Source organism: Branchiostoma floridae, chromosome 3 (assembly GCF_000003815.2).
Source record: "Branchiostoma floridae strain S238N-H82 chromosome 3, Bfl_VNyyK, whole genome shotgun sequence".
NCBI classification, from domain to species: domain Eukaryota; kingdom Metazoa; phylum Chordata; class Leptocardii; order Amphioxiformes; family Branchiostomatidae; genus Branchiostoma; species Branchiostoma floridae.
Genome location: NC_049981.1, coordinates 8,086,295 through 8,111,999, shown reverse-complemented (window position 1 = coordinate 8,111,999; position 25,705 = coordinate 8,086,295). Strand labels below are relative to the sequence as shown.

Sequence of the window (25,705 nt, the reverse complement as noted above, 5' to 3'; positions counted from 1 at the left end):
TTGACAAACGGACGCACACTATACTAGTTATTGCTATATCATTATTAATTTATTACTATACTAGTACTATTCGGCTCGCCCTTTAGGCGTCGCCAAAAAAAACTCCGAACCGAGACCTAGCCCTTGGGACAATATGGCGGCCTCCTAGACTGAAAATGTTTCTCTGGCTCAGCAGGCAACACTAGTGAGACGTCAAGCTGTCATTATCCTTGAGAAAAACCCATTGCTGCTGAACTAGTGTAAGAGAAAACAGGCAGTATGGGAGACAGGCTGAAGGACATCCGAGAGCGCCAGAGGAAGCGTCGGGAGCTGCTGGCCCAACAGGTAAACATGCCGCAAATATGTCGCAAAGCACCATGCATATGCATGTTGAGCGGGTCAATCCCTATGTTCTGAAATCTTTTATATATTTTCCGAAAATCCCTATGTTTAAAATCACTGGAACGTTCCAGTGCTGAACGTAAAATATTCGTGTAGCATGCGTCCGTATGGCTGTCTGAGACTTTCCTTTAGACTTAGATATATCTGTGCGTGTTATCTAATTTTGCGTGGCACTGAGCTTTTACTAGCTTTAGACTAGAGTAGACACTTGAGATATTGTTTTTACACTGTTTGAATCTCTTATGTTACCTACAATTAGCCCACAGGCAAGAAGTTGCAATACACTTTGCCCCTTGATACCTTGTTTGGCAGAGATTGACATTACACATGACATTGACAACAACAGCTTTATTTCATCAAAGAATAAAAAAAAGCCAGCACGACTTTGTGATTTTATTGAATTGTGTGAATGTGATAGATATAGCCCTTTCGGGAAGCATGGATTTCCAGAGCTGAAACGTCCTCAGCACTGGAAATCCAGGGGTGTTCGGAAAAACCGGTCCGGTCTGGACCGCGGAAAACACCGTCCAGTCCGGTTTGGGGGTGGAAAAACCGGTCCGACCTGTTCTGCGTGTAGCTACGCCCCCCTGGCAGGAAATAACAGAATTGCAATTAATATGGTGTGTTCCCGTATATCACAACATGGAGCGCACTGATTGGATGTTTTGGGGTCTGCATGCTAATGTCACTGACGGTTAACATTGCACTCGTGGAAAGATTAACATGACTGTTATGCTGAACGGATATAAGCTCCTTGAGTGTAGTAAAACAGACACTTTTGAAAACTAACGTTACTGAAGTTTTATTGCATTTTAGTACCAGTTTTCTTTACACATCTGAAACGTTCAGTGTCACGACAAAGTCCAAATGTAGTAAGTAGCACAGCGTGAAATGAAGAGCCCCGTGGCGCACCACCAGGGTACATGTATCAAAACTTCACCGTAGATAACGATGAGCGTAATCGTGTACATGCCGTAAATCCGATCGTAATTAGTAAATTACGACCGTATTTACGGGACGGTATCACGTAGAGAGCGGTCGGTAATATTAAGAATATTCATGCTTTGAATAACGTGTACACGGAATATTCATGAAACACCATTAATTATTAATCAAACAGCCTGATTTACGGCAGAAATTTAACAGCATCTGACCAGAAGGGCGGGGTTCTACCACGTGTGCAACGTAACTAGACTGTGTTTTTTTTTTAAAGTAAAATCGCTAGCCGATGTTTTGCTATTTTCCTAACACGAAAGAACAATCCTCATCACCATGTTTTCTTGGAAATATGTGTATTCAAACAATATACTGAGATAAATGCAACCGTTGCAACCTCAATATAAAGCGTACATGTTCGCAGAAAATTTAATACCGGACAACACAAGTCACCGGCAACTCTGATATTGCCGCCGGGCGTGATCAAGATCAGAAACATGCACCAGCGCGCGATCGGAAAGCCACCATTGAATTTTGATAGGAATATCTGTGCACAGCAAATATATATCTGGAGTGGAGCAACTATGTATTTTAGAACTACTACGTACTCGCCTTCTATCAGATATGACTAAAGATGTTACTAGTACTATAGAGTTTATAGACACTTTTCTCTTTGGTATACAGTCGGGGCGTGTACACGCCGTAATTACGACGTCACGGCCGTGTATACTGGTTTTGTGTGGGTTTCAGAAATTGAGGAATGTTGTCAACCTTTGTGGTTTTGAACGGAAATATGGGACCTACGTTATTGAAATAGAAACCAATAGATGTTTTGTGCGGGTGAATATGTTTAGTAGATGTTCAGATACCGGTAGAATTGTAGCAAAAATGGGTCTGACCCGGGCCCTCCCGCCGCGCCGCTCAATTTGATTGACACATGAGGGCGGGGCGCGGCTTCTTTGAGTTTGACTAGGGAGGTTAATCGCATTGATTTGACGGCATTTTTTCAAAGAGCGGGCCTGCGCATATTGATACAACTATCAGCACGGGGCTTGTTTTTCCACATTGTTTGACTTTGTTTTTTGGTTTACTTTATTTCATAGACATATTTAGTACCGATGAATATATTTTAGATATTTCGGAATAGCATGTATCGTGAACCCACATCGTAAAGTTCAACAGGCGTGCACAAATTGTTAGACAGATTCAGTTGCGGTTTATACTGGTATATGGTGCCACCGCGACTTAGATGACAAAGACATGAAGTTTCTTCTTACATTTAGCGACGTACCTGCCGTATTTCCACATTTGGAATAGATGATGGTCGATCTGGTAGCTGCATAATGATGATGGAAAGCTCTCGTATGAACTTACCTTCCAGGTTTTAAACGTTTTATGATGTGATGTATATCACATATTTGCACGCACCGATATCTACAAACATTCTTTTTTCCCACGCACAATTCCCGAGTGGAATGCCCTGCCTGGCACGGTTGTAAGCGCTCCCAACGTTGAGCACTTCCGTGCCAGGCAGGCGGCCTGCCCGCCCTAACCCGGGAGCCTCAGCTCCCCCCCCTACTTTTGCCCCTCGCGGGGTCATTTGGGGGTATCCTATGCAGATGCAGATGCAGATGTAGTGTACATGTCTCTCCGATAATTTTGGAAATTCAAAAGTTCGCAACTGCAGTGTAGTTGTAGATTATAGAATCAATAAACGAGGTTTAAAATGGGGGTAGATCGTCACCACTGTTAACAGCAATATTTTTACAAGCGGAAGGTTGACTGTATTCCAAGCCGTCGGAGAGGAAAACAACTCCTCTTGCCGGCTGACTCCCCTAGCGTACCATTGACTCTATTTGTCAGTTTTCTGTAATTATTATTACACCACCGATCTGCGGAGCCTGGTAGAGGCTAGGTCTTGTTGGCGGAGCTGCACCCCCGACGATCGGCAGTGTGCAACGGATGGAACCCCGAATCCCTTTATTCTGACTACCTAATGTACCTACCTGATAATAGTATTTCTTAATACATTACATGTAGTTACGACTTCACAAGTTTGGACAGATACGGTAAGTTAGTTACGCCAACACAACATTGAACAGACAAATACGATAAACAAATACATTAAAAACACATAAGGTTTCAAGAATGTCCTGTATGGATTTCGTCGGTCTACTATCCGACGACCAGGAGCGGCCGTCAGCGATGTTCCGTCCCAAGAGCTCTGTCAGGAACAGGTAGGTCTTGTTGGGCCCCTCGGCACCCTCGACGACCAGCAGCATCATTTCAAGCAAAGTCGTCGGATGAAAACATAGTTGTCGTCTCGTAAAGTAGTTGTGATATCAATAACTAATTAAACAAGGACCATCAGCTTAACTAGAAATACATGTTATAACTGGACATATGGTTACATTATACAATGTATATTGTGAATTGTATAGTGTATTATACAATGTATATTAAGTATATTTCGGCTTTCAAAGAAGAAAAAAATATCCGAAAAGTCCGCCTCAAAGTAGCTATGATATAAATCAATTCCTAACAAAGGAGCATCAGTTTATCTATAGAAATATAAGTCATGACCGGGCATAATATGGTTTTACAATTTCACATTGTATATAAGAAATAACCGACTTAAGCAAACCTTATATTTCCACTTGCAAAGAAAAAAGGTTATACTCAGTGAGACATTTGTAATTGGAATGTTAGAAATTGTCTTCGATTTCTAACGTAATGTAGGAAGTTCTACACGATCCTGAAAAGCTATCGCTCGGCACTTTGTCGAGTTCTGTCGGCCAGATCAAAGGGTACCGATATGCGCAATATAAGTAGGTTTTGGATATCATTATAGTTTAAACCGCACGACTGTCAATCACAAGCACAACCATAGTAACAGCCAGGCTGTGGCATTGTCGGTCTGTAGATGGGATTTGAATTAAAATACAAGTGTTGTTTACTTTTGGAAATGAATCAAGCCAAGAGCTCCAAAGAACGAACCACTGTATTTTCGGTTCTCTATAGTATTATTTAATATTATTTTTTAATTCTACGCACTCGGTGTGTAACGAAATCAGCACGAGTCTGCGACAGTCACAGACTCGCGGCACTCCGTGTAAGACGCCAGGCACCCCCGGACTGTCACACTTGTTTCAACTTTTTCCCACGCGTTCAGCTGGCTGACAAGGGGCTGCCGAAACATTGAAAGCCCACCTTTGGTCAATTCCTGTCAAATCTATTTCCAACATACAAATTACGATGACTATTTAGCGCTGTGGCTTGGTTAAGTTCGAATATATTTATAGGGTAACCCAGGACAGCTTTTGGCTCTGAAAACTACACGGGCGTCTTTCCCGTCGGCGTGCGAGAACAATCAATATCAATCTCAGTAAAATCTGTCATTTATATAGAGAATATGACATGGTTTGTCAAGCCGGCTTTTCTTGATCGGTATGGTGAATTTTTCATGATCAAAATGACGATTGCAATTGCACCAGTGTCTGAAGATTTCCCCGACTTCAGTTCTTTGATCACGAATACCATTTTCACGATACCGTATGTGAAATGAAACCCGCGGCCATCCCGTAAAAAGTGATGATTTTACAAATGTGTTCGTTGTCCCTTGCTGAAAGTCAGAATATATTTGTCCCATCCAATCTCAGATCGGTAGAGCGAACAGACCCCAAATAACACCGTTAACACCGTAATAAACAGCGTGGCCACGGTTGACTAGGGAATAATTCTTAATCAGCATTTAATTTTAAACAAAAATAACTCACTCTGATCATACTCTGATCATTGTCGACCTATTATTTGTCTAAAGCTATTTAGAAGAGCAAGTGTAAAGTTTACTACTGCCCCCTCCTAGAAACGTCGCACACATATATCCACGCACGCTGCGTATTTCAGGGTCAACGACCTATCCACGCACGCTGCGTATTTCGGGGTCAACGACCTAATGTGCGCCACTTTGAATGCAGAAAACTTCTGATGGATAACACAATCCAATCAATCCAACCTACAGTTTTCTCATTACAGAGTATATAAATATAAAACTAGTGTTGGGGATTACATTTTTGCACCAAAAAAAGAGAAGAATTTTGTACGGATGAGAACGCACCCCGCTAGCAACCTGAAAGACTGCACCGACGGGAGCCGGCCTTGTGTTGATTTACGACTGTCACTGGAAGGATACCGGCATTCTTACTATCCATACTGTTGTAAAATCAAGGCGCTAATCAGGTCTTACGGTGAGGACACACGGCTCATTATCGACCTCATTAGCGTTAATGCGCCCCATGTTGTGATATACGGGAACACACCATACCAATTGCAATTCTGTTATTTCCTGCCAGGGGGCGTAACTACACGCAGAACAGGTCGGACCGTTTTTTCCGCCCCCAAACCAGACTGGACCGTGTTTTCCGCGGTCCGGACCGGACCGGTTTTTCTGAAATCCCGAAATCCAGTGCTGATTGTAGTCTCAGCACTGGACTTCCAGTGCTGACGACCACTTCAGCACTGGTGTTCCAGTGCTGACAGAGGAGACCGTTACTTTTGTATACATACATGTATTTGCAAATCTTTTGTATATGTTCTGAAATCCCTATGTTCCGAAAAAGTGGATACAAAAAAATAACTAAACAATATAGGATAACTCTAGTTCACCTTTACCCGTGGGGTGACCCGTTGTCTTTAAAAGCAGCATATTTAGGAGTATTAAGTCTGCTGACAGTGGTTTCAAGTTTGCAATATTTTCAAAATGTTCCGACTTGAAACCACCATCCGTGGACTTCATATCCCTAAATACTAGTACGTTTTTTTTACGAACAACGAATAAAGGTTACCCTCGGATAAAGGTGAACCAGCGTTAATAAGAAAACCTCCATACAATCAGATGGGGCTAAACATGAGTGTCACAAAGCAGTCTTTTTTTGTATTTACATATCTTAGCATTATGAGGGCTGTCAGATCTAAAGATATAGTCAAATCTACTTCTCGTATCGAGTATCGTGAAATCTAGTTTAATAGACATCACCTCACCGGTCCCATAGCCTCACCGACCGTAGGGGCAGTAATCCTATCAACACATTTAGACATAGGAATCTGAATAACTGATATTGCGTGGTCATCTTTTGATCTTCTTTGTAGTTTCCCCTACTGCCTCTGCCCAATTCCGCCAGCTCATTTCCCATAATTCCCACGTGTCCAAGAGTGCATCTGTGATTTGGAGAACATTGGAGAAATGTACAGCCTTCAGTTCTAGACAGCCTGTGTCACGGTGGCTAGGTAGTGAATCAGGGAATCAGGACAGAGGCATGATGTTTGCGGAGATGATTAACTTTATTTCAGAGCTCAAGTGGACACATCCTTCCCTGTCGCTGTCTCTAGTCTAGGTGCAATCCCTTCCTTTACTACGCGTACGTGTCACTTCCCCGACCCCTCTACATCTGGTCCCAATTACCCGGGTAACACGTCCCCACTCCAGGGTGATCACAATGTCACCTCGTGACACCTGTCATGTTTTTGTCAGCTGGGAGCAGCAGATGCAGACAGCCTGGGACAGGTGCTGAAGAGTAAGGTGGAGCTGGAAGAACAAGCCAAGGCTGCTCCAGCTGCCAGGGCCACTGATGAGCCACCTGAAGCCAAGCGCAGGGCCACGGAGTTAAGTGTGGATAAAGAAGAACGGAAGGATGCAGAATGGCAGGGTGATGGGGATGAGGTACTTGCCACCTTTATACATGTACATTAGGGTTGGGTACCGGTACAGAAAATTCAGGTCCAGGTTCGGTTCAGGTCCAGAGGATCAGGTTCAGCTAGGTCCGGACCTGAACCTGGACCTGATTCATAATGTGAAAACTTGTGAATGGGCAATACTCAAAACAATGGTCCATTTTGCTACAAAGAAATCTGTTTTGTGAAGAATTTGTCTCCCACTGGCATTTTAAAATCCTACAAATTATGCTACCTCTGTGCGATTGAAAAACTGGCCTGTAAAACTGGGTAGAAATGACTATATATAGACTCTGCTCTACTTCGCTCTCGTTACTTTCCTTGACCGGTAAGCCCCCAAACGTGTGAATGCCTGATCACATAATCTGTTCATTTTCCAAAGTTTTTTTCCGAAAAAACGATTTTGTACAGTACCCACCCCTAATGTACTAGTACATCATGTTTTTGTCACTTCGTGTTTCACTCTCTCATGTAGGGATCCAACATTGAGTCCTGGTTAACTCCAACTCCTGGCTAACTCCAACACTCTCATACTACATAAGGAATGACGGATATTTTATTCAATATCATCATCATCATAATTCATCCGGTTTTACACCGGTATATATGCAAGTATGTTCATAAAGAATTGCAAATTATGGAAATTAAATCTTGATATGTATATTTAATGAGGAAAATCTATACTTGTTTTCCATTATACGACTCAAATACATGTAACATACGAGTATGTTGTTTGTGGCAGGTGGAACTTTTTAAAAGTTTAATAGATGTCAATTATGCAAATGAGTCTAATTTGCATAGTCAATGCAAAAGTGCCATTATTCTTGTAAGTCAGTAGATAATTGGACTGTCAACATTGTGACCTGTGAGTGTGACAATAAAGGTGTAACAGAACCAAGCATAGATTATGTAGATAGATGTGGAAGTCATTTGCATAACCAGAATATTTCATGGAGATAGTCTCGGAACTGTTTTGAAGTCAGACGAGTTAGAGTGAGACTTGAGACTTATTTTCTTCCTCCTAAACTATTGTCCCCTAATGAATGGGTCCTAGGATTTTTGGAGAGGAGCTTGCCAATCTCTTTTAATTTCTTTCTGGCTGTAGCATGTTTATTTATTTCTGGCTGTAGCACAGGTCTCAGTAAACCTTTATATGTGGGCACTTATTGTGGGGATGTGTGGCTTCTCTTGTACGAGGAAGTGACTTTTTACTGGTTCCTTGTACAGATGATACAGATCATATCGTTCAATGTGTTGTTGGTTGAGTTTGGAGTTACCTCGTAAGTACTATTAAGAAAATTGTTTATTGCCGTCTAGCACTAGACTATTGCACAATGTCATTTAAAACTGTTGTGTTTAATTTGTCAGGATGAATACTTTGAATTGGTGGAAGAGGTTTACCAAGACTCCAGTACCTTTTTAAAGGTAAGTCCTTCTTTCTTTCTTAAGCCCTGTTCATGATACAAATGTTCGAATACTTCTTCACTTCAAGGTGTTGCGATTGCTGATGAAATTTTGAAGGATGTTGGGTGCAGACATAGTAAGGATGGGGGCGTCAGTGAACTTGACATCGCACGCATTGACAAAAAGAATACAAACACAATCATTTCAACCACAAAGAACCATATACATATTATGTATTTTCATTAACACAGAAACATGGAAATTTCTTTTCTTCACTCCAAGATTACCACTACGCAGAAGATTGTTACATGCAGTATCAGTCCAAGGATTAAACATTACAAATTATACTCATAGTTTATATGTAGTCAGAGTCCTCCCCAGAGGATGGAATAACAGAGGCCCTCCACTATACTCCTAGCCCAGCCCCACTATACTACTTTTGAAATTTAGTGTGTTTCTTTCCTGTTTTCTTGGCTAGTTTTGCTAAAATTAATGAAAATTCACAGATTTTTGTGCCAAGTGGCATCACTTTTCCTGTCAGCATTGTCTGCAAAAACTTATGAATGGGCAATGATCAAAACAATAGTCGTTTTGCCACTTCACAACAAAGGAATCACCATAATATATTACACCCTCTGTCATTGCAAAATGAACCCATTTTCAGGAAAGCACAGCTCGTTGGTGCGGGTTATTTTTGCCAGCCCCTGCACTATACTATAAAATTCTGGGGAGAACCCTGGTAGTACAAATGCATTATCATTTTTTTTACCCCCACAGACTCTAAGGTTGATGAGATCTAGTGACTGGAACAGAACAAAGAAAATATGCATTCTGCTAATGTTATATTACGATAGTAAACGATACATGTGCTACTTATGATAGATGCAAGCATCAACATCAAACAGTACACATTCATAAATATCATTAACAAAGGATGTTATGGAGAAGCTTGGTGGAAGACAAAAGCAACATGTCGTTTTCATACATTTAGGCATAGCACATGAAAAGGATTGTAAATGGCATGTGCTGCAACACTTACCATGCATATCCTGTTACGCCAGTCTTCCCAACCCGCTATTGAAAAACTTATGCACGTTCAAAAGTGGGTGGAGGAAAAGCGGTGTTCCAACTGCAAAATTTTAAGATTGAGTGGCATAAAATACAACATCTTTTCCTTGGCATTACCATGTTATTTGGTTACTACCAATTAAGTCAGGGACATCAGGGACATCCTAGATCCAACAATATTGTCCTTCAGGTAAGAAGTGAGTCACAAACATGTATGGTCCAAATGGACATTCCTGTATTGTGATGTACATGTACTGGTTTCTGGTGTTTCTAGGGGACTCAGAGTGCCAACCCTCACAATGACTACTGTCAGCACTTTGTGGACACAGGGCAGCGACCACAGAATTTCATCAGAGATGTCGGTAGGGCTTCTTCCTTGTCTGCATTGCTGTTATCTTTTTTTAGCAGAAACTAAAACAGGATATTAGAGTTTTCTTTTACACAACCACTAATCATTACCTGCTGCCTGTCAGACATCCTCCTCAGAGCTTCTAACGGGAGTAGCCAGTGTAGGTGGCACTTTTGCGGCGAGAACGTGGCTAAGTTGTACCCCCCTTGTCATGTTTCATAACCGAAGTTGACTTCCTAATCATCCAGACTGTCACAATGATGTAAGCAGCCAATAATGGCCCCCTGGGAATAAGTCTAAATTGGCATAAGTGTACATATGTATGCATAATTATGAATGATTATGCATTATGTTCCATGGTTATGCAGAATTATGAATAAGGTTCCAATAGTTACGTAGAATTATGCATAATCTATGGAAGTCTTATAAACCTGAATAAAACTGGAACTTGAGAATTAAACTGGAGGGTGTCAATAGTAAATGTCCATTGTGTTCTGCTGCGTCGGTCTAAACACCTTGCAGCTACATGTTCTGTGTTCTGATAAATCATAGAGATAGCATTATACTTTAAACAATAAAATTTGGAAATTGCTAGATAGGATTTGTACTACAATGTATGTACATTAACAAGTATAATGCTTTTGATTTCAGGACTAGCAGACAGGTTTGAAGAGTACCCAAAGCTAAAAGAGCTCATCAAGCTAAAAGACGAGCTCATTGCAAAAACAGCATGTCCACCAATGTAAGTATTATTACCTTCACCAAGAAGATTACGTATCCGGTAGTGTTTGTGTGTATGTTTGTATGTGTTTGTTTGTATGTGTGTTTGTGTGTGTGTGTATGTGTGTGTGTATGTATGTGTGTGTGTGTGTGTGTGTGTTTGTGTGTGCCAGGTTGAGATGTAACATTTTCTCATGTTTGTTATGTTTTCTTATTCAGGTTTCTTCAGTGTGACCTGGAGACATTTGACATGCGTGAACTGGACTACAAGTTTGATGTTATATTGATAGAACCACCACTGGAGGAGTATCAGAGAGAAGGAGCTTTGTACAGTGGCAAGTTCTGGGCTTGGGAAGAGGTAATGTGGCACAATTTGTGAATGTAACAATGTTAGACTGGTGTCCTTCCACAAAAACAAGTTCATGAGGATTTGATTTCGCAGTGGTTTTGAGTTTTGGGATAGCTCTATGTACAGTACAGTAATGGAAAACCAGGCTTTACAAACAGCCAGTTGGAAACCACCTACCGAATTTTCTCAATTAAATACGCACCCCATTGGGCGCATGTAGAAGACAAATCTGAAAAATATAAAACGCAAAAACTACGCACCCCTTCTCCACCAATCTTGAACATATTTTGAATTGGATAAATTCAGATTTACCACGTTTTTCTCCCTCCCTCCCTTCTGTGTCTGTACTTCAAAATTATCCAGGAAAACAAAAAATAAATGCACTCCACTGAGGATTACATTGACGTTACATTGTGCAAGCAAACTTTAACTTTCCATTTGGGTGCCGCTGCATGAATTGCATCAGATATAGAAATGTCTGTGATGATTTGAAATAGAAAAGTTTGTGACGATTTGTACAGTGGATTTCAAAGAGCATGTTTTCTAGTACTAAATTTCTATGATGCACAAGATGGTAGCTATGTGTGAACAACCAGCCGTAGAGCCGTGGCATAACAATACTTGCATGAGACACAGCACAGGCCGAGGGCCAGGTCCCGTGGTCATTTAACTTTTGAGGTATTTTTTTTGTTGAACTTTCCTAACCACAATGTACTTTTTGTCAGGTAAATCCACTCCTACACTTTGCGTTTGTCCAGATACTTTGTGGTTGTAAGCTTAGTGACACTTGTACGCCTTGAGATGATTTTTTTTGTAGAATTTAGTCCTTCCCAGAACCAAATAAGACACAAGGTCTCACTGTCACAGTTACCGTGTTCGTAGACTGGATCAAACTTTCCCTCCTGGATGGGTAATGTCCATCCGACTTTTGTAGTAAAAATAGGTGAGGTTGGAGGTTCTTTGCATAGTCATAGACGTCATTTCCCACGGACATTTGGAAGACCTTTGGACATCGACAAACTTCTGTGCAGGGATGGACCCTAAGATGGCCGTTGACGAAGGAAGGGCAAGGGTGATGACATCACGCGAATAAGCCCTATACATTACTATAAGCATAAGCTTCTTTGACTACCAAGATGCATGTCTGATTGTGATATTTTCTCCATCTCACAGGTGATGAAGCTAGAAATTGAAGAGGTTGCTGCCCAGCGATCCTTCATCTTCCTGTGGTGTGGGTCTGGGGATGGGCTGGACTGGGGCAGGAAGGTAGGGGGCACTTCTGCACTGTAGGCATATCCACTTTAGATGTAGGTGTGATTGGGGATGGGCTGGACTGGGGCAGGAAGGTAGGGGGCACTTCTGCACTGTAGGCATATCCACTTTAGATGTAGGTGTGATTGGGGATGGGCTGGACTGGGGCAGGAAGGTAGGGGGCACTACTGCACTGTAGACATAGCCATGTAGATGTAGGTGTGAATGGGGATGGGCTGGACTGGGGCAGAAAGGTAGGGGGCACCACTGCACTGTAGGCATAGCCATGTAGATGTAGGTGTGAATGGGGATGGGCTGGACTGGGGCAGGAATGTAGGGGGTGCTACTGCACTGTAGGCATAGCCATGTAGATGTAGGTGTGAATGGGGATGGCCTGGACTGGGGCAGGAAGGTAGGGGGCGCTACTGCACTGTAGGCATAGCCATGTAGATGTAGGTGTGAATGGGGATGGGCTGGACTGGGGCAGGAAGGTAGGGGGCGCTACTGCACTGTAGGCATAGCCATGTAGATGTAGGTGTGAATGGGGATGGGCTGGACTGGTGCAGGAATGTAGGGGGTGCTACTGCACTGTAGGCATAGCCATGTAGATGTAGGTGTGAATGGGGATGGGCTGGACTGGTGCAGGAAGGTAGGGGGCGCTACTGCACTGTAGGCATAGCCATGTAGATGTAGGTGTGAATGGGGATGGGCTGGACTGGTGCAGGAATGTAGGGGGTGCTACTGCACTGTAGGCATAGCCATGTAGATGTAGGTGTGAATGGGGATGGCCTGGACTGGGGCAGGAATGTAGGGGGTGCTACTGCACTGTAGGCATAGCCATGTAGATGTAGGTGTGAATGGGGATGGGCTGGACTGGTGCAGGAATGTAGGGGGTGCTACTGCACTGTAGGCATAGCCATGTAGATGTAGGTGTGAATGGGGATGGGCTGGACTGGTGCAGGAATGTAGGGGGTGCTACTGCACTGTAGGCATAGCCATGTAGATGTAGGTGTGAATGGGGATGGGCTGGACTGGTGCAGGAATGTAGGGGGTGCTACTGCACTGTAGGCATAGCCATGTAGATGTAGGTGTGAATGGGGATGGCCTGGACTGGGGCAGGAAGGTAGGGGGCGCTACTGCACTGTAGGCATAGCCATGTAGATGTAGGTGTGAATGGGGATGGGCTGGACTGGGGCAGGAAGGTAGGGGGCGCTACTGCACTGTAGGCATAGCCATGTAGATGTAGGTGTGAATGCAGAAGATTGGGTCTGAACATCTGAGTTTTAGATTCCACTTTATTCTAAAGAGTTAAAATACCCAATGTACATGTACAATGTGCCTTTGAAGAATTAAGGTTTCAGGGTTGGCTAAATTGGCATTTTGACTTTCCATTGTTTTCTCATTAATGAATTAAGAAAGAATGGATCTATAACGAATATTGACAGATTGGCATGAAAGAAGTCTAAATCTGATTTTGGGGGCCATATGGATAACATCATCAGGTTTTATTGCCCCTAATATTACTTTTTCTATGAGAAAATACAGCACTTTGGTACATACCACAGCAATGAAACCATGTTTTTCATTTGCATAATGATGAAGGCTACAAGCTCTTGTTTGCTCCAATCAATATCTGCTAATGGTCTGTAGTTATTAGAAAATGATTGTTTTCATCTAATTAAAAAAATTATTTTCTAATAATTACAGATCATTAGCAGATATCAATTGGCACTATATTTTCTCATAGAAAAAAGTAACATTAGGGGCAATAAAACCTTATGACATCATCCATATGGCTCCAAAATCAGATTTAGAATTCTTTCATGCCGATCTATCAATATTTGTTACAGTTTCATTCTTTCTTAATTCATTAATGAGAAAACAATAGAAAGTCAAAATGCCAATTTAGCCAACCCTGAAGCCTTAATCTGTAACTGTCTTGTGACGTCTGTGTATATTTTGCCAGTTGACATTGCCTTTTCCTGCAGTGTTTACGTAAGTGGGGGTTCCGACGCTGTGAGGATATCTGCTGGATCAAGACGAATATCAACAACCCGGGAGTCAAGAAGAACCTTGAACCAAAGGGTATCTTCCAGAGGACTAAGGTACATATGCTGCTCTTCACTTAGACTTTGAACTCACAGAATCCACTGTTTGCTTGGAGATGGGGCATCATATATGGGCTTGGTCCAAACAACATTGTTATCATGACATTGTGTGTGTGTTACATACGTTCTGTGTCCAGCCTGGTCCATGTTGTCATGGTAATGATGTTTTCTGCACCCTAAACTATTCAAACTGCCCTGCCTTCTGGGAAAAGGTCTATGCTTTTATTTGCATGTTGTTGATTGAACTTTTTGGGACATACAAAGTGCTGAGAAGAAAACAATTATCTACAATTGTCCTGTACCGACAGGTTGATATGAAGTTATTTTCATTACATGTACGTGTACATCACTTCAGAATGCTATTTAATGTTATATTGGCTTTGAGGCCAGTAAAATAATTGATAAGTTTAGCAGCTCCTTCATTATGTTATTAGAATGTTTAGTTACAATTCAATGTAGATATTGAGATAGTGTTTAATGTGTTTGGTATTGTTTTTCATCTTTCCTTTCTTTCAAAGGAGCATTGCTTGATGGGTATAAAAGGGACGGTCCGCCGTAGCACAGATGGGGACTTCATTCATGCTAATGTAGACATTGATCTGATCATCAAGTAAGTATCAGGTACTCTAGTTTCAAGTTCAAGGAGGCTTATTTTCATAGTACAGGGAAACACGGTGTACAATATGACAGAGACAGAATGATTCATCAAACAACTTGCTTATAACATACATGTAGATATACATGTAGTAGATTCTTATGTTCAAACTCTTAAGTCGTTATCTCGAGGTTCCTTTTTTGCATGGAGGCATATATGTATTGAGTAGGTATACAGAAGCATTGTTGGGACACGGCATAAGTACATGAAATTGCTCTCTGCTTGTCTTGGGTAATGATTTACACTTCATAGACTGCATTAATTTAGTTCTTTCTTCTATGTAAGTTGGACACAAAAAATGGTATTCTTTTTTTCTACTTTTACACCTTGTAGGACACAGTCTCTGGCTTCCTGGGATATTATTGTGTCAACCATTTTCAATTTCAAAATGGTGTGCAGCAATTCTGAGTTTTGTTGTATTGGCTATGAAGGATTTGTTTTGGACTGACAAGAAAGTATTTCACAATGAAATAAGGCTCTAAGTAGCATAATCTTTTTATTATCTATTTTTATCCCAAAGTACATTTATATGTATGTGTGGAAGTCCTTTCATATGGTAGAATTCAATTTTTGCATTTTTTCCTAAACTATGCAAATGCAAATTTACTTAATCTATGCAAAGGGATCCATTTGCAGCTTGTTTGTGCATTTTTTGTAAGACTTAAAAACATCCAAAGTATGAAGTTATGATACAAATGTGCTATTATGGTGATGTACGTAAATGTCAATATTGTACCAATTGTCTTACCCAGAATATTTTAATGCTCTGATACTTCATTAGGACACAGCAGGAAACTTGTAGATGAAATCAGCAAGATCTTCACAATAATGAACACAAAGCAGGGCTCGAAATACTTTTTCCTGCCTACATGCACTCATCCGGGTAATATTGAAGATAACCTGCACCGGACAAATTTCACCTGCACTACTCTGAATTTAGGAAGTATGAATCATACTAAAATTGTTCAGGAACCATTGCTATTTTTTCTTTTATACTTTATAGGCAGTAACAGTCAATGCAGCTCAAAACAATCCATATACACCTACATCATAGGACATTTATGTATAAAACCCAGTACATGGACCAGTGCAGATTAGGTGCACATAGACACCAGAAATACCTGCATAGCTCCAATTTTACCTGCACTAACCCAGATGATATCTTCTCCATAATGAACAAATAGGTACAAGATGTTTGATTTTGTTGTTCCCTGTCTGCAGTGAGGAGCCAGAACACGGGAGTATTGAGAAACCAGATGAGATCTTCTCCATAATGGAGCACTTCTGTCTGGGGAGGCGTCGACTGCACGTCTTTGGGCGGGATGACACCATCAGACCAGGTCAGCAGATTAACCTTTCCAGTCCCTCTTCTCTGTGACCTCAATTTCAGAGTGGTAAAGTGTGGGCAATAAATTCCTATCATCTGACATGGGTCACCTTCAACAGCACTGTGTGGACTAGGGCTCAGTGCAGGTACAGGTATAGATATGTAAGTCAACAAAAACAGTCAGACATACAGTCAAACCTGTCTATAGCAGCCACTCAAGGGACTGGAGAAGTGTGGCCACTATAGACAGGTGGCCACTATAGAGAAAATGTTGATCAATTGACCATGAGCAAGCTACACATGATTTCAGTTCCCACTAATCTTTCTCACCAAGTAACATTGTCTCGATCGGTAAATTCACCAACAAAGACTTGCACTTTAACATCTATTATCATAATACCGGTACGTTTACGACGATTTCTCTAGCCATACTGATTTGACACATTGTCAACGCATCATTTTCTCCAGTTACATGTTGCTGTTATAGGTTAACTTGCCACTTCTTCTGTGTAACTTTTCTGCCACTCTTGTCCTGATAAAAGCGTAATATTGTAATTGTAACACGCCGCGGAATTACACGGCGAACGGGCGCGTGGTTGGGAGGGGGTACAAAATACCGGTAGGAAGAAACACGGCACAATTAACTGCCGCTATGTACATTTATACATCCTCTGATGTTCCTTCCTTTTCTGTCAGTAAATGCATAAAACATAAACCTGCATGAGCATACAAAATGTCATGAGAAAACGGACGTATACTGTCAAGAATTTTCATTTAACTTCTGTCCGTCACAACCGCTATGACGTAACACTTCACTGCTAGCGTAGATATAAAAATGGCGGGAAAATGACTGCGTACGTTCAATTTTGCCCATTCAGTCATAGATCCGGGCTATTATGCAACGGTTCTTCACACTTTTACATGAGTTGTAGGTCACCAACAGAAATTCAAGATTGTTGTTGAATCATGTTCGTCTTGTGCCGTGAGCATGTGTAATTATGATCTATAAATTTGGCAATGAATGTGACAGTGTGTTCGTCCCACGACGAGCTGCCTACCCCGAAAAAGATACTGAAAACTTTTGGCCTTGTTGTCTTCGAATGCATTGTTATCGATGCTTTGTAAATGATGTATTGGACACCTAGATGTCTGAAGTGTGCATACCTCAGAAATAACTATTGTTGCATGTGTAGATCTCTTTAAGTTCCAGTATTTTGAATCTACCGGTATAAGTCTTACTACCGGTATTATGCCAATGCATGTTAATGCTACTGCCAAAATAACCCTCCAAATCCTCGCAAACTACAATTTCAAACTCAGTGCAGGATGACATAAGGCTGCAGTATGGTTGCAATAGGCAGTGTTTCTGTATCGACGGGACCGGAAATCGTGTGGCCAGGTGGCTGCTATGCAAAGGTGGCCGCTAATACAGGTTTGACTGTACTGGAAATTTGTTGTTTTAGCCACACCAATTTAATTTGTTGCTTCCCTGAACACTTCAGTGCTAGTTTTACTGTCAAGATGCATGCAAGTTGCAGCTGTGTTTCGGGCCGTTGTTAACCTCGCAAATTTCTGTCTATTTTTTAGATTTTTGTGACTTGTTGTTTTCATGTCCAACATTTCTTATGTGAACAAATAATTCATTCGTTGCGCTGCAGGTAATCGCAATGAAACATGTAACCAGAAGTTGCATCTAGCTGGTACGCTGTATCAGCGTGTTTGGTTTAAAAAAAATAATAAATAAACCTACTGTCCAAAATAGGCACGTACAGGTACTGGAATTTGAGGGCCATAGTTTATTTGGGAGAGGTGAGGGAATGAATATTTGATGACAGGAGGTGTTGCCAATTTTTAAATTTTTTATTTAAATTGGGAAAATCAGGACCACCGAATCCAAGAAGCAACAAATAAAATCGGTGTGGCCTAACTTTGAAAACTCACAGATGGTTCTGCATGATATTTGGTAGATGCATACTATCTAGAAGTTGTAACAAGGAAGGTCAAGTTTGATAATAGGCCTCCTAGTGGAGAGTAACAGTACTGCAGCAGAGCTTCTAAGTAGGAGGTCAAATTTTCTGCAATTGCCAGGTTCATGATTTTCCAGGAGTGGATAGGTCATGCGGCAGGGACTAAGTGGCATAAGTCTGGGCCCTCTAGCGGTTTGTTTTGAACTGCAGTGGGCTTTTTATTGTTATATTTGGAAGGCAATTACATGAGCATATGTTGATAAATTTCCATTGCTTTGGGCTGATAGGTTCTTTTGATAATGATTAACATGGAGAGATGTATTCTATTGTAGTCGGTGGCTAATTAGCAGAAATGATATCAATAAAATAAATTGCTATACAATGCAAACAGAGTTTATTGCAGAGAATGAAAAAAAGATAAGGAGGTCATGGAACACACATTTGGTACCAGCATGTCAGTCACATTCCCATGAGATGGAAGCAGCCTTGGGAGGCAATCTTGTAGACTGATCAGTGAGGAAGGACAGGAAATGGAGTCATTGATTTCCAATAGAGGATGATGTGGTAACATGAACGCAAAGGCAGGGCTGGGAGGGGGGATGCTGGTTACTGTAAATGCATTTAGGTTCGCGGGGATTTAATTTCTCGGTAGCGAAAAAAGGACATTTCGCGTAGGTTTTAAGTTTGCGGTAGCACCATGCACTGTAGTCTCTTACTGCCATGGCAAAATGTTTGCGGTTGTTTTAAGTTTGCAGTGAAGCGGCCACCGCGAAAACCGCCAACATTAAACCACCGCGAAAGTTTCTGCATTTACAGTATTTTTGCTGACTCAGTACCATTATGTCATGTTGGTGTTATAAAGGCTAAGCTCATGCTGAAGTCTAAAACTGCATCAGGGAATATCCCTGTCACAATAAGGTGACACAATTGCAGTTAAGATTGAATAAAGGTTGTAAAACATGCCAAAGTTCAGTCAGCTCAGTTTTGATGAAAAAAAGAAATTTAAATCCACAACATTATAATTTGTTCTGTATATCAGTATGACAAGTAATCATCATTTTATAATGAAACAAAACTGCTAGCTATGTTTTAGGGGCAACATATTGTTTTTGCTGGCATGTTCGTCATCTTTCTTCTTTCTCTGTCAAACCAAGTAGATGCACTTGGACACAATGCTACAGGGCAAGCCTAATGGTATAGCATTGCGTGCAAGTAGCTTGACAAAAGGCTAAAGGGAAAATATTCTAAATGCTGAAAAATGTTGCCTTTCTAAAGTTTAACATGCCTTATACTATAGATGTCCTTTCCATACTGAAATAGTTTTGAATCTTTGCAGGATGGCTGAGTATTGGCCCAGCACTCACCAACACCAATTTCTCTGCGGAGACCTACAAGGCTTTCTTCAACAAAGGACCAAACGACTTCCTAACAGGATGTACAGAGAAGATAGAAGCACTCCGACCCAAGTCACCCACACCCAAAATCAAAGGGGAGGGCAGAGGAGGAAGGGGAGGGGGCCGGGGAGGGTCAAGCAGAGGTGGAGGGGGAAGAGGTGGATTTGGGGGGAGAGGTGGGTTTGGGGGGAGGGGACGGGGAAGGGGCATGCACAGAGGTGGCTATAATCCCAGATAGGTCTTTGGTTCTGAGTAAGAAGAAGATATTTTCCAGGTCAAAAATTGTATCGAAATCATGTAGTTCTTGTAAGGCCATATATGATGAAATAGCAAGTCTCTATCAGTACCTGCTGTCACCATACAACCTCTGAAGCTTTTCCAGTGTAGGTTGAGCTTAATCTAAGGGCACAACCCCACATACGTGCAAATACGTGCTGTCTACGTGCCAAAACGTCTTTTGGGATCCGTAAGTGGTAAGTACCGCCTCGGTACAAACTCTAGAGAATCTGACGGATTTTGGAGCACACAGACATGCCGTAGAACTTTACGTGCAGGCAAAGCTTTGTGTGCCATCGGGCTGCGGGTTTGCCCCCCTGTACGTGCCAGTATGAGCAATGCGCCTGCCCTGTACGCCTGAACGTTCTCAAAAATGTGTTTTGGTGGTGGCCTCAAAAACGTACGGACAAATCGCACGTATGGCAGGTTGTGCCCTTAGCTTAAATGAACAACGTACTGTTGTGGATTCAACTAGCTATCTGATTTGCAATGGAAATTAGCCTTGAAATAGATTGCACTTAGTTGGTTTTTGTGAGATTTTTGTTGTTGTTCAAATCCAACTCAGAACAGGAAAATCACACCATCTTAATGCATAACTAATACTACAATCTGAAATACATTAATGTGAAATCAAGTCAGTTCAGGAGAAACATGTTGGCTTAGAGAAAATGGTACTGATTTGATTGTCATCTTATTTTTAGAAACTGTTGACTGAATTTAAGAACCATTACATTAAATTTGTATTATGTTGGCATAATGTGATCAATGTACAGCTTTATAACACACTGGCATACGATGAGACCTACTAAAGATAAACATGTCATGTTGCTACTAGCCACTTTTCAGAACTTTTCCCTTCCATCCAGATTAGATATGAGTTAGTGTATCGGCTGAATATGGGCAATGTCATGATCAGAACAGGATTACACTGATGTGGTTTCAATCAGATTCACTTAATATTGTGAATATCCCTCTCCCAATACAAGCCTGTAATATGGGTGTTAGTATGCACGTCTTTGAATAGAAATGTGGCATCAATGACATTTATTAGATATGTACATTGTTAGAATAGTATGACAGACTGCGATGTCACCATATGATGCTTCAGTCAGTCCACAGGCAGACCATAATATAAGTATGAATACCCAGTGTGTTTGATGATGTCTGGTGACTTGAATTTTTTGGTAAGAATAGCACTGCAGCCATGTAAAAATGTAAAACTGAGCCTGAAGGAAATAGAAATATTAAAGTAAACGTTCCTTACAGTTGTGTTCCCCTGGAGTAAAGAAACTTGCCATTTGTAATTTTACCCGTAGCTAAGGCCATACCAATTTTATTTGTTGTTTCTCAGATTTTTTTTTCAGAAGAAAATTGGGTCCGTCGGTCGGTCGGTCGAAAAAAAAATTGCCAAAAAGTCGGGGGTAGGAGAGATAGAGGGGCTTACTTAAGTTACACAACAGAAATAACAACAGATAATTGTTTTCAGATTTTCTACATGTGCTTGAATCAAAATGCGTCCAAATTTAGGTTTTTTTTCTGGATTATTTACCCTAAACTCGTAGCTTTGCTGGGCCAAGCAGCTTCATATTTTCCCGTTGTCAAGGTGTGGCCATCAATTTGAAAAGTTGTTTTTTTTTAATCGGAAAAAATAAGGTCGGGAAATCTGAGAAACAACAAGTAAAATTGGTGTGGCCTAAGCACTTAGTATTTAAATGCTTCCATGGCACATGGACTTTTTTTGCACCCTTAGTCACAAATACCACGTAGGCTTTTCATTAAAATACCTTTTGAAGCTAGTATTAGCAAAATCTATGAAACTGTCTGACATTTCGTTGTTATGAACACCAACATGGATCCTTTTAGAGCGAAAATCCTGTGATTCCTGACTCCACTCCTCGGCTCATCGTCTTAAGTGCACGTTATCTTGTTAAGATTGCCTGCTTTTAGCGCCCCTCGTCAAGTAGAGTCAGAAAATAAGGTTATCAACTCGCTCCAAGGCCACTCATTCTCTGAAGCAATCTGCTGATGTCCACACAAACTCGAGTCTGAAACCTTGTCTTCTGCGGGTCACGGACTTCCTCGGCTGGCCTCGTCTATGGAATAGGGTCACCACTTCACACAACACCGGTTATTGCCGTCATGAATCATACACTTTATTTCATGGAGCTGTTTTCTACAACTCGGGGTTACTTGTTGTACCTTCGTACCCTTTTTCAATGATGTTTTTTCTGGCTTGGGAAATAACTGCAGCGATGTCTCTTCTCACTCTTTTGGTTTTTGATACTCGCCATTTGTGCAAATGGACATTAAAAATAATGGTCCGAATCAAGTAAAATCTTTACAAAGACTTCAAAGTCAAGGTCTGACAGTCTCTCCTCGTCGCCCCTTCTTACCCCTTCTCTGCCATCTTCTGTAGTCTCCTCGTCGATAGTTAACAGGAACGGGGAAAGGATGCATCCTTGCCTGACGTCTGTGACAATGTCAAAGAAATCTGTTGTTCCTCGCTCTGTTCTGACACAGCACATCGAGTTTGCATTAAAGCTGTTAGAAATACTGTTGTTGTTTTCAAACAAGTTTTACCAGGGGTGCCTAAGCATTTGCACGAATCCTATGAGAATCACTATGCGAAAACGCACGAACATTATGAAAACCACACGAATCACTATGAGAAAACGTACGAACCTTATGCGATTTGCACAAACCTTATGCGAACCCAGCCAACTGCCGCCGGATCACGTGACATCACGTCATTCGCAAAATCACATTAGGTTCGTACGTTTTCGCATAGTGATTCGTGTGATATTCATAAGGTCCGTGTGTTTTCGCATAGTGATTCGTGTGTATCACATAATGTTCGTACGAACCTCATAGGGTTCGTGCAAATGCTTAGGCACCCCTGTTTACTGTCACAGAATTTACAGAGTCCGTGGTGAGGACAGATAAACCATGAGAGCTCGCGCTTCTCACGGCGTTCACACCAACTCTGACGCGCTCATACATCTCTTCCTTATCGGAGGATCTAAATATATGAATAATACATATTAGCTACAATATACCAACAACAATCAACACGGCAAAACAGAAATTGTGATGTATGTAATGCTACAGCAAGTAAATTTTATAGATGACATCAGTACATTTTTTAATAAGAAGAAGTTTAATTTTTGCCTGATTTCGAAAACAAATTCCCTACGGAGATGGTCAACATGACGAGAAAGTACCAAAATGGACAAACATGTTGTGGTGTAGCCTTGATTGTCCTTGTCCAATGGCAATGCTATGTTCGAGTGGATACCGACAGTACCTCGTGGAAGGGTGTTATCGGTAAACACGGGATAAGTCAGGGTAATAGCAACGTTCTCTTAAGCTAAGGGCACAACCCGCCGTACGTGCAAATGCGTGTTGTCTAGATGCCAAAATTTGGGCAATCTTTTGGGATCCGTAAGTGATAAGTACGAACTCGAAGGGAATCCGACCAATTTGGGAGCACGCAGGCACGCCGTGGAACTTTACGTGCAGGCAAAACTACCTTACACCTTGCTATAATTTTCATGGTGTCTATTTTCAAAATGTAACCAAAATATAGCCAGAACGACGATAAATGTGACATACATATACGGCATAAATTGTCTCTGGGCCGCATCAAAGTTGTAAAAATCTGTAAAACGGACTTGCGCTAACGATGCTACATTAGACGGTTATTAGAGAATGTAACGATGTGCAACGCAATCAAGGAACCGTTGGAAAAGAGGACCATTTCTGAACAAGCCAACGATAACCAGTCAATATTAGAGAGAAGAAATGCATATTACCCGATACGGTTTATTACGAGTTATATTCATATGATCGTATATCTCGTGTTATTGATTAGACTTTGTGCCACGGTCATGCCTTAATTATTTTCAAGAAAATGACATTAACCAAATTAATTACGAACAACTAGAGCTCCACGAACACATCTCTTCGCCAAATAATCATGCCTTTATTCAAGACTTTAAGGTCTTATTCATGTATTACCAAAGAGTACCTACCCCAATAGCAATAGACTGCATGAACATGTGTTCCCCCCAACGCTACTAAAAACATAAACTTCTTTTTCTCAGTTACATATGTGACAAGTTTGAAAGTCCTATCATGGAATACAGTGGATTTGTAAACTTACCTAATTAATTATGTAAATTTGCTGTTAATTTGCATAATAGGCATCCCACTATGGAAGTCTTCACTTAGGCTACCTACATACCAACAATCATGATAATCCGTCAACATGTTAATGTTTTCATATTAAATATGTAAATGAGATCGTCATTTGCATAATCAACATGTATTGGGCATTCTCTTTCTCAGCTACATATGTGACAAGTTTGAAAGTCCTATCATGGAATTCAGTGGATTTATGAACTTTCCTCATTAATTATGCAAATTAGCTGTTGATTTGCATAATTAGTATTACATTATGTAAGTCATCACTTAGGCTATCTACCACTCAAAAATCACGACCACAGCATGTTCAGAACACGAGATGTCAAAAATTGAAGTTTTCCTGCAGTACCGTAAGAAGGCACTAGGAGGCCCATTATCAAACTTGACCTTCGTTTTTCTGACCCCTACCCACCTACCAAATATCATCAGGATCCATTCAAGGCTTCTCGAGTTATACATTCCACAAACAATCGGACGCACACACTCGGCCCGCTACCGTCCTGGCGAAAAATGCTACGCCAACCATTTTCGAACTCGACCTTCCTTTCCACAACCGCTAGTTAGATACCAAATATCATGAAAATCCATAGACAGATTCTTGAGTTATATGCTGTTGGCATGGATTTATGAACTTTCCTCATTAATTATGCAAATTAGCTGTTGACTTGCATGATTAGTATTACATTATGTAAGTCATCACTCATTCTATCTACATACCAAAAATCATGATGATCCGTCAACACGTTCTTGAGTTATTCTCGTCCAAAGTTTGATAGGAAATTGGTGCCTGCAGTTCTAAAAAAGCCGCTAGGGGGTCCAAACTCACAGCACTTAAAAATCATGACCACAGCATGTCTAGAACACGAGATGTCAAAATTAAAAGCTTTGCTGCAGTACCTTAGGGAGCCGCTAGGAGCCCATTATCGAACTTGACCTTCGTTTTCCTGACACCTACCCACCTGCCAAATATTATCAGGATCCATTCAAGGGTCCTCGAGTTATACTGTTTACGAGAAAGTGGACGCACACGTTCAGCCTGATACCGTCCTGACGGAAAAAGGCTACGCCAACCATTTTCGAACACGACCTTCCTTTCCGCAACCGCTACTTAAATACCAAATATCATTAAAATCCATACACAGCTTCTCGAGTTATATGCTGTTGACCTACATATAGGGACACAACATGAGGCCTTAACCGAAAATATAACCTTCTCGGCAAAGGTAATAAAATGTTAAGCTGTGTATCCTGTTTTATTTTCATAAAACTGTATAATTTTACAATGAAAAAGCACAGGATCGACCGATCAGTACTAGGTATCAGAATCCATCACGCCCAATATCGGATGGTACCTATTTCATTCAGCACCCACAGCATCTATAACGTTAACTAGATCTATGCACACCACATATTACGTCACATGCAAACGGTTGCGTACATCGTACCTTATCCATCTCCCAATTGCAGTTACTCGAGCAACTGTATCACACTCTCAACAGGAAAGTTGCTTTCGTATCGAACTTTCCGGCGCAGCCACCACCACAAGATAACATTATTTCTTATACCCAAACAACAGGAGCTCTTTGA

The 25,705-nt window shown here is 41.2% G+C and overlaps 1 protein-coding gene across 1 annotated transcript; it reads left to right on the top strand.

The window, feature by feature from the left end:
* Window positions 1-102: 102 nt before the first annotated feature.
* LOC118411550 (N6-adenosine-methyltransferase non-catalytic subunit-like) lies at window positions 103-21,780 on the top strand. The gene is made up of 11 exons (XM_035813903.1): window positions 103-324; window positions 6,848-7,036; window positions 8,416-8,472; window positions 9,794-9,881; window positions 10,520-10,610; window positions 10,808-10,946; window positions 12,111-12,203; window positions 14,177-14,293; window positions 14,815-14,906; window positions 16,173-16,291; window positions 19,582-21,780. Exons 1-11 carry the CDS (start codon window positions 259-261, stop codon window positions 19,875-19,877), a joined length of 1,347 nt encoding a protein of 448 aa, XP_035669796.1. The 5' UTR covers window positions 103-258; the 3' UTR covers window positions 19,878-21,780.
* The last annotated feature ends 3,925 nt before the right edge of the window (window positions 21,781-25,705 follow it).